Source organism: Amblyomma maculatum, chromosome 5 (genome assembly GCF_055883805.1).
Source record: "Amblyomma maculatum isolate TAMU_Amacu chromosome 5, ASM5588380v1, whole genome shotgun sequence".
Taxonomy (NCBI): Eukaryota; Metazoa; Arthropoda; class Arachnida; order Ixodida; family Ixodidae; genus Amblyomma; species Amblyomma maculatum.
This window is the reverse complement of record NC_139348.1, coordinates 120,353,715-120,367,466: the sequence shown is the minus strand read 5'-3', so window position 1 is coordinate 120,367,466 and position 13,752 is coordinate 120,353,715. Positions and strand designations below refer to the sequence as shown.

Sequence of the window (13,752 nt, the reverse complement as noted above, 5' to 3'; positions counted from 1 at the left end):
CCTGGACGACATTAAAGATCACAAAACATGATGAGCACGCTCAGAGTCGACGCACCTTTTGTTACGCTGCTTATTCAAGCAACGGTTCAAACCCCTACGCACTGGTTCGCCTTGTTATCGCTTGTCTCTGAAAAGGCTGCAGGGTAGCCAAAAACCTGAAAATGCAGCACTCCAGTGTTCACAAACATGAGTGCACAAACACCGTCCTGTCGAATTGTTCCAAGGCTTTCAGTAGTCCGTATGCACAGAAAGTAAAAAAAAAAGAAAGTTCAAGGACCGTCATCCCACCACTGTGCTAAAGGCAAGGCGACCTCATTGTCTTAATGACGTATATGTCCGTGGCCGCGTCGGCTGTGTAGGCCGGTGGTGGTGACACGTCATTGCGCCGAGTCCTCGAGGACAGCGTCCCTTGCAGTGTGCCCGTAAGCCCAGCGGCGGGCATCATGGACATGACCACGTCCATGGGCACAACGGGTGCCGGAGCAGACACGGCGGTCTCCTGCGATTCTGGACCGTCGACCGCGGGGTCCAGAATCGAATGCCAGGGTCAGCTGTCCGGACTCTCCAGTGGCATGTCATCCGCTGGGACGCGCATCCTCGGCTCTTCTTTGCTCTTGTCTTTGCTGCGGCACCAGAGCAAGGCCGCGGCGAGACTGGCGCAGATCACCACGAATCCTGCGCCGGCACCCAGCGCCACGTAGAAGGTCGGGAACCGGCGACAGTGTTCCGGTTTTTCGTCGTGTCCCGACGGGCAGTGGACCGTGCCGTCACACCACAGCTCGGGGGAGATACAGGCGCTCAGTTCGGGACACTCGTAAAGGCAGTTAACGTTGCGAAGTGTGAGGCCCGAGGAGGTCTTGAGAAAGGGTCGCGTCACTTCGAGCCAGCGCAACCGGAACTGGGTGGCCTGGAAGGCAACCACCTCGATGACGACGCGGTCGGCCAGGGCGTGGTGCTGCCGCTCGGACGTCTCGTTGTACCACGAGGCCGAGAAGATGTCAAAGTCCGTGGACGAGGACAGGGACGTCTCCTCGTGGATGCCGCCGGAGCAGACGACGGCCACGGGCTGCATGATGCCATCGGCGTACACTACGAACCTGCAAGAGCGAGCACGAAACGAGGAATTTGAGCACCTCGTAGCTGGTACTGAATAATAAAGGAAGCGGAAATCAAATAGGCACTGAGGGCAGAAATGCAATGAGCGCAGCTACGTAGACTGGCGTATTATAATTACTTAGGTCTTGCAACAGCTCTTTTTCTAGCTCGATTTTTCTTTTCTGAAGTCAAAGCGTTTAGACTTTGCAAGCAACCATCAAGGTAGCTCTTCGATAAGAGCTAATGGGTTAATGAATGTCCGAGGATTTACAAAACTATTATTAACTTCACCCGAAACAAGGCAGAAGTATGTACTATTTGTTACTGTATCTATCTTCAGCACTCTGATAAGAGAAACCATATAAACATAAAACGTTATGAAAAGCTAATCTTACGCTCATATTAATCACAAAGTACCAATTGAGCATACAAATACTAGGAAAATTAGGCTTTGTTATTAAATACGTAAGAAAGAAACTAACAGTCGCTGACACAAATAAACACACAGCAACGTTCTTATCTAAGAACATTGATACATGCAGTACTTTTTGATTTCGATCAATCTGCACTAATAATATAATAGTGTAGACAGTCAATTAAAACAATCACGTTCCGCCACTGAAATTCGCACCCATGACCTCTGAATTTCACGTCCCGCGCTCCGCCGACTGAGGCACGGTGACGGTTGCACAGTCTTTCCCCTTTGTGGGCATTCATGTTGCTTTTCTTTCACAAGGTTTGTCAGTGTCACTCTCCTCTATATCGGGGGACATGGAACGTGCTGGGGAACCTTGAATGTTATCTAGAACCGTGATCTGACTTGAAGAACGACAGCTGTGTGATAATGCTGCTACATTACCGATGATATCAAGTTCACCAGATACGAAGACCTTGCTAAACTTATGAGCAGCCAAATTCAGTAAAAGGGCTGTTTACTACTTTCTAATGTTTTATATCCATAATTACAAACTTAGTTCATGTTATACAGCACTAAATCTATCTATGCTTCCCCTTTGTTTCAATAGCTGTTAGATTCATTCTTATGTACAAGCTACTCAAGACTGATTTCTGCGAAAGATACTACATACAATAATGTTCGAAAATTAGCAAAGAACAAACCTGTTTCCCGAGTCTGGGCAGCCGCGGGATCCGTCACGTCCCTGGAACTTCAGGTACAGATACTTGCGAGGCGATGCCTCAATGAACCACCGGCACCGCAACGGCAGCTCCTGGTCGGCCACACTCGGTGGAGCCATGAATGTCAGCTCGCCTTGCGAACCGTTCCTCATCTCCGTGCTTGTGTCACACGAAGTGGCCGGCCGAAACTCGTACGTTGCCTCGAAGCCGTAGTTGTTGAAGTCCTCCAGCGACGTCATCCCACTTATGGTAAATGTCAAAGTGACATTGTTTCCCACCGACTCAATAAGAATTGGTTTGCGTGGCTGAGAGGTGACATTGCAGAAGCAGCCAATCGGCGTGTACGTATCGCCCCAGTGATCCATGACGTGGAGCAAAGAAAGGCGACTAGATGACCGACTGGTGACACGGCAATTGTACCTCTGGGTGACTTGGTCGTAGTAGTGTTCGCATCCAGTAGTGGGCAGGTTAAGGGTGACAAGATAAAGTCGCAGCTTCTCGGAGGACATGCCGGAATAGTAGTACGAGCAAGTGACATTTTCTCGTCCTCCACGTCCGTACAGGAACACATTCTTTGGAGAAGACACCATGCCGAACTTTGAACTGCTGCTCTGAAAGTGCCTGTGGCATGGTCCGTGTCGTGGTCCCATGTCTGCGCCCTGCTGCTCAGTATCCACGAATTCGTACCTGGCAGAGAAAGAGCTTCTGCGAACGGGCAGCTCGACGGTCTTGTAAAAGTGCTGTTGTAGCAGTAGCTCGGGCCCACTTGACAAATAGGACTCGTCCGGGTGCCGGCAGGGACGCAATGGAATGAATTGGGGATACTCAGCCGCCCTCGCGCAAATACGCGGCGAATTCTTTTCACAGAAACGGTAAGCCATTCTCGGAAGGTCCACCGCAGCACTGGTATTAGAGGCCTCACTAGAGGCGTTGCCACCGAACCGAGAGTTACGGCCAAACACGTCCAGCACTTCGACGCTTGACACGTCGCACTTCTCTTCACTGGCCCAGCGGTGCTTGTCTTCAACAAAGTAGGACAGGAAATAAATCCAGACCCTATCGGTAGGCGATCTTCCGTAAAATCTGTACCGACAGGTCGTGTTTGGTGGAACGGTGTGCGTGGGAGTGTGAATGAGACCCCTGCGCTCCACCTTGCCGTCGATGTGGAACTCGCACCGGCCCTGGCCCAGCCTGAACTCTTCTACGTCAACAAAGCGCACCTTAACGTTTAGTTCCAATCGCGAGCCATGCATCTGCTGCGCTGCCACGCTTCGAAGCACAACCGTTACTTCCGGTCCACTGGAGACTACTTCTGGTAGCACTCCCGTCCCACAAAACTCACTGAGAAGAGGTGAGTTCTCCGCGCTTGGCCCGTCGTAGATTCGCACCACATCACCCAGGCAGTCGACGGTTAGAGACCTCTGAGAAAAAGTCGTAGCGGCGCTCCTACCTGTGTAGATGGAGATCTTGTACTCGTTGTCCTGGTACAGGACTATTTGGGCCTGCTTCCTGGAAGGAGCTACCATTTGGCGTACAGTGAAGGTGCAAGTGAAGTTTCGCAGGTAGAAACCCGGAAAGTTCGGTGACCGTATCTTGCACTCCTTCCGGTCACAGTGCTCGAAGACCCGGTCGCAGTATGTTGCCGCGGTCGCGACGCCCACGTCGTGAGGGCTGTCTGTCGTGCCGTATCGGGTCCTGGCAGGACGCTTAGGGTGGAAGCGGAATGTGAGGTACAGGCTGAAGCTGAACGCGTGCAGTGACGCCCGACTGGGCACCGACACGACGAGTGTGACGTTGTTGCGATCCGAGAAGAAAGTGGCTCCGCCGGTGGCGGCTCCGTTTGTCGCCATGTCTCCGCAGAAGTAGCCAAACTGAGGCTCGTTTCCCGTGCCGTCATACAGGGAGGTCAAATGGGGCGTGGCTGGTTCGCCGCGTACCGCAGACAGGATCTGGCTGAAGCCGCGGGTCTGCGGTGTTCGTGGTATGGGCGCTGACGCTGCCGGTTCGAGAACCTGGAGGTGGCCATTGAAGCAGGTGGCTGACTGGTTCCTGTGTTTTGAAACAAGAAACGAATTGAAAAATAGGTTAGTTTTCTCCAAGTAGTTTGAGACGCAGTAGTACAACCATAGCAAGGCAGCGAGACAGGAGGGGAAAAAGATTCGAGTATATACCTTTCGAGAGCTATAAAGTGCGTCTTAAAAATATGCAGGTATACAAATGCACTACTAAATACTTTTTGACACTAACTAGTGATAAAAAACTGCTCTGACACACGACCTGAATGGGTTCTGATGATCCAGTCATGTGGTGTTCAGATGCGTGCAAGCCAGAATTAAGGATGCTTTATATGATTTATTTCGGTCAGTATGGACTTAGCTTAGACTGCCTTAATTTTATCCCTCAGCAGATTGCCTTAGCAAGCACACATACCTAGGCTGGTATCTAATGGTGGAAGAAAAAAACATAATGAAAGGGAACAAAAAACGGCAAAAATGTTAATTAGTACATGCACTTTGTGCATAAAAGCTGCGCAGCCTTCAGTTAAAAATAATAGAAAACCAACCACGCATCCTACCAACCCTCAAATGGAGGGTAAGTAAAGGTACATAAAGAAAGGGCTCAACGTGGCTCGTTTTTTGAAGGTGACAGTAATGGTCATGTTTGGATGCACCAACAAATGCATATATATATAAGAGTATAAATACTTCCTCAGTGAAGGGCCACCTGGTTTATAAAAACTAGCATGGCTGATCATAAACAGCGCAGAGTGACAAGAATGTCATTACTGAGCTCTTAACAGGATGTTTTAACCCGACTGTGAGATCAGATGTTTATGCGTTTATTATTGTCAAGTGCAGTTGGTTCATTTCTTCCGGGCAGGTAAAACGTGGGTACAGCCAGCTCGGTAGTATGGCACCTCGAGTTCAAGAACGCGTGCAAAAAAAAAAAAAAAAAAAAAAGAAAATGGCGACGCATGGTGACCTCACCTGTCCATCTCGAGTGAGCCCACTTGAAAGTTGAGGAACGTGAGTTCGATGATGTCGCCGAACTCTCCGCCGGCAGCGATGAAGTAGAGCGTGCAGATGAAGGGTAGGTTCCTTTGAAAGGGCTCTGCGATGCGTAGCGAGTTCTTGGCGCCCACTTCGCCGAACAAGGTGCGGTTGCAGTCTGCGCGAGAGGTGGTGTCGTAAGAATGATTAGAGAGCCGCCATATTGGATGGGCATGGAGACAGTACTTGAACTGCTGCATTTAACCCGGGTAACTCTGGTCATTTACTAAGCGGCGTTTGATATCAAGTAGGGTTTCAAAGAGTGCCGACAGTTGGCCTTGCACGAAGCGACGTGGCAACATTTAATGAGCTGCCCCCGCGAAGACTGCAAATAGAGTGGACGGACACAATTCCGGAGCACTACTACACTACATCACCGTCGAGTATGCGCGTGAACTTTAGTAACCTGAAAAAACAAAAAAACAAATGCTAACGTTATGGCGAGCTGTGCAAGGAATCCATTTTATTGCAAAACGAGGCACAGAGGTTACACAAAAATTAAGGCAGCGTAAAATCGTAAGCAAAGCAGAAGTGGTGGCTTTTTTCTTTGCCTCAATCACTGCTTTTTAAATCAACTTTCAGCTGATTTATTTTGCTCAGAGAGTGCTAACGGAACAAACAAGTCTGCTGGGCTCATGCGAAGCAGGAACAACGCATAGCGACCATACTTTGTAATGATGATGCCATTTGACCAATGCATATTAATATACATGAGAAACAGTTTAACGTCAATTGTGGCTCCATGCCACCGGATAACAACGCAGCTTTTAGTTTGGGTGATCGGTAACGAATACTGGATTTTTTTTTGTCACCTTTATTGCATGTCAGAGAGGGGATAAAACGGGCGCAGATTCAAGTTCTCATTAGCTAACGCTTACATAATTGCACAACGCTAGCTAGTAATTGCAATGTAAATCAGAATAACATAGCATGCCCCACATGCCGAAGGACAACGTACCACGGAAAGCCTGCACCCATTTACTCGAATAGAAATACTGGAATTGACAAATTCAAGAATATTAAGTTATAACACATTGTCACGAAGCTGTAACGGTGCCCATCCGGCAAGAACGCATCCCGGTGAAGAGAAAAACGATCAGTACACTTTGCAGAACATTGTCGTTAAAGCGGCAATAGCTTGACGGCAGTGATAGTGACAGGGGTATTTGACTGTTGTTGGTATCACAATGACGTAGTTTGTCGCCATTGTTCTGTTTGACCATGGCGAAGAATGTACAGAGCAAGAAGGTCAGGCGTTAAAAACCTTAAATCCTTAATGCTCTGATCATTAAGGGATGAAAGAACAAGATATTAACGTCCAATTGTGATCGCTAATGTACCCACATCCAAGCGCCGAAATGACAATTTCAAAGCGATAGCGGTACGAGAGACCCCACCAATTGCCTTCAACAGGGAACCCGGCTTGGTAGTTGACGATGGGGGCCGAAATATCGAGATTGGTGTATGGAAGTCTAATATGACACGACATTGAATGCTATGAGTAGTCAATAAATTTTGATTATATGGTCGCAAACAGCACTGGAACGATATTTCGACGTTTAGGAATCTAAAGTAAAATGGTTGTCTTTAGCCAACATATGGCTCATGTAAAGGGGAATGCAAATTGTGATAGTTGGGGTCACCATGCTACCCCTAAGCCACTGATGCATTTCTTTTTTTATTACATATTATGTATTACATGTGGTTATGTACAAAGATGGGATGTAGAAAATATTTACAAAGAGCTCAGCCGTTGCTGAAGCTTCTCTACTTTCACCGAGCTACACTCGTTCGACTTGATGAAGGGAAGCCTGTGCGTTTTGTGGTGGGTAAAAATATCTATACGAAAAACTGCATGTGTATCTATGGAGTGCTATGCAGAGAATATCCGACTAAAGTTAGTCCTTATTATTCAAGGCGGAGCCTAAATGCTCCAAACTATATTTTTTTAGCCACAATATTTTAAGGCCGATATGTGGCCAGTTTGGAATAATTTGCGACTGGCATATTTTGCGGATCCCATCCAAGTAATATGAAATAGCAGGTTGAAGGTCTCTTACTAGCTCTAAAGCTAAGAGACAATAGCATTTTTTTTTTGCAAATTGTCTTTCTATATTTCACGCAACATTTTCCGGAAGCTGAAAGGCGATAAACAGTTGGACGCCGGCTGTAAGTCGAACACTGCCACCCCATTTTGTTCATTAATTATTCACAGTAACGCCAAACACTTTGACCAGTAAGCACAGGTCACAAACATATGTACGGTAAACTGTATGTACCAGATGCGTGCGATATTAAGCACTGAGAGCGTCAACAATGTGTTACCAATTCAGACCGTATTACATTAACAGGCTACTGAAAAATCGCAGATACCTGCCAGTCACCCTTAGGCGTTTGCAAAAATATGGGGAAGATATAGCCCAACTTTATGAGTGTGACGTGACAGCTGTCTGAGGCTTCTTAATTACACGCGTCTCCATTAGCATACAGTCGTGTGATACCACTTTACATCAAAGCCGTACCAGGGAACCATAAGTGGCCCACTAGGTAGAGCTAAATGAGTTTCAAATTAGGATAGTTGGTTTTGATCATGGTGCTGCATTTCTGAACTTTTGAGATATTTTCACAGAACATTCCACACGGTATACAACAATGAAGTTCAAACAATGAAGCATCATATACATTTACAAGGTCTGTCAGAGGGTGAGGGTAAACAAAAACTAAAGTGCTATGCAGGAAAGCGTATCACTGTTATTTTGCTGTGTCTGGATCGAAACCCAAGGATGCTTGGTTTCTTTATCAAGCTGTATAAATGCGGATATGGCACAGCTTTAATTAACATGTCGTAACCACTTTTATTTTAGCGTTAGGACTGGTTTAAACGCAGGCGAAATTCTCGCACGATATCATGTGGCTTTAACGTCATCATAGAGTTAATCAATCAGGAATTTTTGCTTGAGTGCAATTTTGCCGAGGCCACATGAGGTCCTTAACTTTTTTGCATAAATACTTGTGAATATAGTGCCGTTAAGCACTATATATAGCACTATATATAGCACTAAATATATATATATATATATATAGCAGCAATACAGTGCTAAATAACGCTTCCTTAATGGCCAAAAACCGAAGCCGTAAGCCAGAGTACTCGGGCCTTATTATGTAACCATCCTTTACGAATAGAAAATAGATATCTATTTCCCAGTTTACTGTGGCCTGACGGCCGCATAATAGGACCCAGCAAACGGCCAGTCGCGGAGATGACAAGGTAGCAGATCCGAGCATTGAAGATAGCCTCTGCTATGTTTGGCTAACCAATATCTGAAATATAACGACAATGACGAGGTTTGGCCAGCGTTAAGTTAACGTTCTGGTTGCAAGCTAATTGTAAAAGCTTGAATTCCGCGGCTATGTCACCGAACTAGTGTTACCAATGCCAGAGGAACAAATTAATTTGAAATAAAAATTGCAGTACGGTTTGTTGAGAAATAAAGCTCCTGGTTTATAAAAAAAAAAATCGGCTCTCTGCTAAGGGTAAACGTGAATTCTAAACAGAACGCTGCAAAACTAGAACCTATTACATGCAGTAAATAATTCGATTGCCCACACCTGTGTTCACGCATTAGCAGCGAAGGAATATTTAAAAAAAAATGGCGAAAATTTCGTACTTTGACACTTTTTGATGATAGAAAAGTTTCATATATTTGCAAACTCCGGAATGCGCAACAACAAAGTGCTGGGGAAGAACATGAAAAACTTTGTGGCTCGAATGTTTGAACTTGTGTATGCGACGTTGAAATTTCAGCCTCGCTTACTTGAGCAACCCAGAGGCTCGTCCGACCCGTCTCCGCAGTCGTCGGATCCGTCGCAGTACCTGGACAGGGCCACGCATCGTCCGTTGTCGCACGTCAACTCTGACAGGCGGCAGGGGACTAGAGTCGTTGGTACATCCGTCGTAGTCGTGGTCGTTGTCGTCGTGGTGGTGGCGGCTAATGCAGCGCCATCTTTCGTGACCGATGACGTGGAAACTGCCGCGGCTGAGCCGATGGCTGCCACGAATGCCACCAGGGCCCACCAAGGTGTCATGACGGGAGGCCGCCAGCCGGTAGGGACGAGCCATCCCATTCCTCAGGCTACGGCTGCGGCTCAGCTTCGGATTTGTCTGCTGGTTTCAGTGCTGTGCCCTCTCTACTCGTCTTCGTAAGGAGCAAGCACTCCTTTACAAAGTGGAAACTGGCAGCGCAGCGTGGTTCTGTGAAAAAGAAGAAACAAAGAAGAAAATATGCAAACTGTTATCTATGCTGAAAGAGAAAAGGACATGCTAGATGTTTTTTTTATAACAGCACATCGATACCACGGCATGTGAAAAAATTTTTAGTTTTCCGGAAGCATCTCGAAAGACAAAAAACAATGAGAAATTAAGCTACCGATATGCACTAAATGTAAATACCGATCTCGAATAGAAAGGGAAGCAGTAATATCCTTCGGCAAAAACCTGCAAATAAAGTGTATAAAGGCACAGTGGGCAAATTGGTTTTGAAGTTTTTAGAACCGCAAAGCTAAAAAAAAAACATCCAAAATCAAGAGGTTTACGTAATACCTGTTTCTGCCTGTCCTGTTGTTCTACCTGCTGTTCTGTTCGTAATACCTCTCTCTTTAATTTGCCCATGCTTAATAATCATGGTAGTGACATCAAAGGCCGGTGTAATATATTATGAAACCACTCTTCTCTTTCCTATGGCATTCTTATTTAACGCAAAGCACGGGCTCATTCACACTAGCGGTAGTAGCACATGACGCCTTTCTAGAGAATGCAGTACACATCAGGAAATTATTAATCTAGCGCTGTAGAATACCACGACAGATTTATTCCTGTATTTGGTCACTATTTAGCTTCCCATCCATATAATGTGTTTCTCGTTCAATGGCTTTCCCAAACTGAGAGTAATTGACCGACGCTACATAACATAAATGGTGCTAGGAAATGGATTCAATAAAAATCATTGGTTTTCTTCAGAAGTTTATTCTTATGGGGTGTAACTAGTTTTCTTTGCTCTAAAGAAGTGTACACGCAATGGAAATCCTGGGTAACAATTTTGAGAGAGAGGCAGTGATTGGGCATAATAGCCTCGTTAAACAATCTTCAACGCGAAATGCTATGGTAGCGCGCAGCGTATTACCGATGTCCAGGAAAAGATACTGAAAGCCTACTCAATCTGTCTTTTATCGATCGATAAAAGCGTTTCTATCACAAAGACGTTTACTTTACTAAAAAAAAACGGATCGTTTTCAAGATATAAAAGAGCTATAATGAAATACAGATTACGATCTCATTGGCTGATTTTTCAACGAAAGCCTATCTTGGTTTATATGCTTCGAAAGCATTCGCAGGATATATTCATAGGACATGTCCACACGAGCTGAAAGCTGAGAAAAAAAGCGGGGATCGAACCACTAATTCTGTCCCCCCTAGCGTGCAAGCTCCTCCTTCACTTTGGCTTGTGAAAACTCGATCGTAATTCTTCCTTTCTAGCTTGAGGAGGATAGTACCGACGAGAATGACGATGCAGTTAGTGTTAATGATAATGTTGATAGCAGCGATGATAATGACCATGCAGTAAGTGAAAGAGTCCCGTAAAAACGCAGCCAAGTAATTTCTCTGGCATCGATCCCACAGTTGTACCGCCATTAACCGAAAAGCGACGCAAGGCTGAGAACCGAAGAATTGCGTCACTCTGAACGGCAAACTCATCATTAAGTAACCTTTGGAATTGATCTTTTTGTCTTGATCAACTCAGCCCGTCAATTCAGCAAAGAGAAATCATCATTTAACGCCTGCCATTAAAATAGGAATGTGCTGAATATCACAGCATTACCGAAATCTGCGCATTAAAATTGGTAATTCAATGCACTGTCCACATTTGAGACGAAAAAAAAATTATGTGAAGGAGTCGGATACGCTCGTTTCTAACTTCCGGGTTCAAGCTGCAGTGCGAAGCATTGAACTCAATGGTGGTCACTCAGGCTAATTTTCCATTCCTCTCTACCGTCAGACTTTGTAAACGATGATAGAGCAACGCATAACAATGATGACCTAAATGATGTTCTGCCGCCATCAACCAGAGCGAGTGTCTGTGTGATCCCTACGCAGCGGGCACTTTCTTCTGCATACATTGTGATACGAGTGTAAGACCGCCTCCTCTCCCTCTACAGCTCCGGTGTTAAGTGAAAGCTCGAAGAAGCTTCGCTGGCTTCCAAAGTAGCGAAACAGGAGCTAGATTAACCGTTGGCGGAGGACGGACCGGCGCATCCTAGTCGGCCGGTAGTACCGAGCGTGGTAGAGTGCCATCATGGCGAGCACTTTTAAGTCATTCCGCCGCCATCGCTAATGGCGGTGCCGGAGATCGCAAATGGGCGTCATTAAGGCTGGATTATGCTGGCCTCCTCTGGGCCCCTCTCTCTGTCTGTACCTCGCTGTCTGCCTTAACGCTCTCGAGTTCTCATTTAGACGGGAGCACTTGAAGCCGGGTGGTTGTGCCTGCGTGGAAGACACAGCAGGACAGCTCAAGTCCGGGGGAAGAGGCTAAGTTGAATCCCGCTCGACTCGGATGGGCGTGAAATGAGGGAGCTACTTCGCGGGAAGTTTCCCGAGCACAAAAAAAAGGGGACCCCTCCCTGAACCTTTTGTTGCCGTCGTTACGGTGCTCGAGGGAGTCTCTCATGCATCATTGTATTCAACGGCTACGGGGACATCGCGCGGACGACGTCTTGTAGAAGACTGGTAGGAAGGGGAGGTAGTCATAGCACTCTGGGCTTTATCCGTAAAGCGTGCGAAGTGTTAGCGGGTCAAATACCTTCAAAGTAGAACCGCTTGCAGAGTGTGGAAGACTGTGTAGATTAGCATTTTCTACGCTTCGCGAGCCCAGCCTAATTTCGTTAACTGTCCTCCGTCAGAACTTTGCAAACGCCGTCACCTTATCCTGTCAAGTCCAATAAAGCCAGACAACATTTGCAAAGGATGGGCATTCATTGATGCACAGGAAATAAGTCACTTTAGCAGGTTACCGTTTAATATAAGTAATTGCAACGACAGCCTGAAATCTTAGTTTGCTTTTAGAGACAATGAAATTCATTTTAAAAGCGTTCATTTCCCCATGTGTCGAGCGAGCAATGCGCGCGTCGTATTTCTGTTTCTTGTGTACTTGAGGCTGTTTAAATGCATTGTAGCGTCGGCGTGCTCATGCACAGAAAAAATAAATATATTTAACAATTACGGTATTGTTGCATTATGAATATGATGGTGCTTGCTTTAACGTCTTTCAGACTTGTCACGTTTAATTTTGTGTTTATCGTCTCTGTAAAATCTGCCGTTTTTTCCAAGCTTCTGGTATAAAAGTAGTGCTTTCAGATCATTGATTTAAGTCATTTACCTTCAGCAACCTACCCGGAAAAAACGATGAAAGTGTGAGGTATTGCGGGCGGAGCTGCGCTTAAAGCTGGTGCTGGCAAAACTCTGGTAAGCGATATAGTAGCGTACTTTTTTCATGGAACGCCCTTCGTGCATTGTGGAAGCGGCATTCGGAGCTTCGGAAAAGTGAAACAAATTAAGCGATGTGCCAGCCCTCTCACTTCAGTTGCCGGGCCTTCTTTTAACTTCCCGGTTTTACGCTTATATTCGAAAAGGAGTGGCTACGACGGGAACTCAACGTTTTTTCTAACTCGTCTGCAGTAGCTTGCAGAAGAAATGCCTTTGAAATCTGTAACGGACAACCCGGTTTTGTTTCCGTAATTCAAAACAACCATGTGGATGGTAAAGCAAGAATGTACAAGAAGCCATATATCCAGGTTTTGGCCAACATTTATGGATTCTACAGATACTATTTTAAAAGGCAATTGTTTTTTCACGGCAAAATATTTTTTATGGAATGGTATCGAAAGCCCATAGGTTTCCTAACAACTCAAATGATCGCTAGGTGTATATTTGGCAAACTGTTTTCAGAATTTTCACAAAAACGCTAATGACAATCATTATCATCATCATAATTTATTATAAAAGCGTGGGGTTAATATTTATATAGGATGAGAGGAGTTAACGTATAAAAATAACAAAAATATAATGCCATACACAGGCACAAAAAGTCGAAAGGCTGAAGAACAAACGCTTCAACTAATGTAGGCGCTGCAATAAAATGGAACACCAAGAAACACTTATGATGCAAGATAGCATGTCGGACATTTTTTTAAATCTTGCAGGGTATTGTTCAATTGCAATATGTTTAGGAGGCTGGTTCTATTTCTTATTAGCGGCTGGTAGAAAATATTTTTTTAAATATTAGTAGATCCATGTAAGCGATGGATGCTCATGGAGTTGTACGAACGAGATGATGTGCGCACTGCATATAGTAGAGAAGCATGCAAGGGGGGAAAGTTCTTCTAAAGGTCATGAAATAGAGAAGTGCTGCGTGTTAGG

General features: G+C 45.6%; 1 protein-coding gene across 1 annotated transcript; it reads right to left on the bottom strand.

The window, feature by feature from the left end:
* Positions 1-547: 547 nt before the first annotated feature.
* On the bottom strand, positions 548-9,407 carry LOC146189343 (uncharacterized). The gene is made up of 4 exons (XM_084603247.1): positions 9,098-9,407; positions 5,220-5,400; positions 2,215-4,281; positions 548-1,097 (listed from the first exon to the last, which is right to left on the bottom strand). Exons 1-4 carry the CDS (start codon positions 9,405-9,407, stop codon positions 548-550), a joined length of 3,108 nt encoding a protein of 1,035 aa, XP_084459373.1.
* Between the last annotated feature and the right edge of the window lie 4,345 nt (positions 9,408-13,752).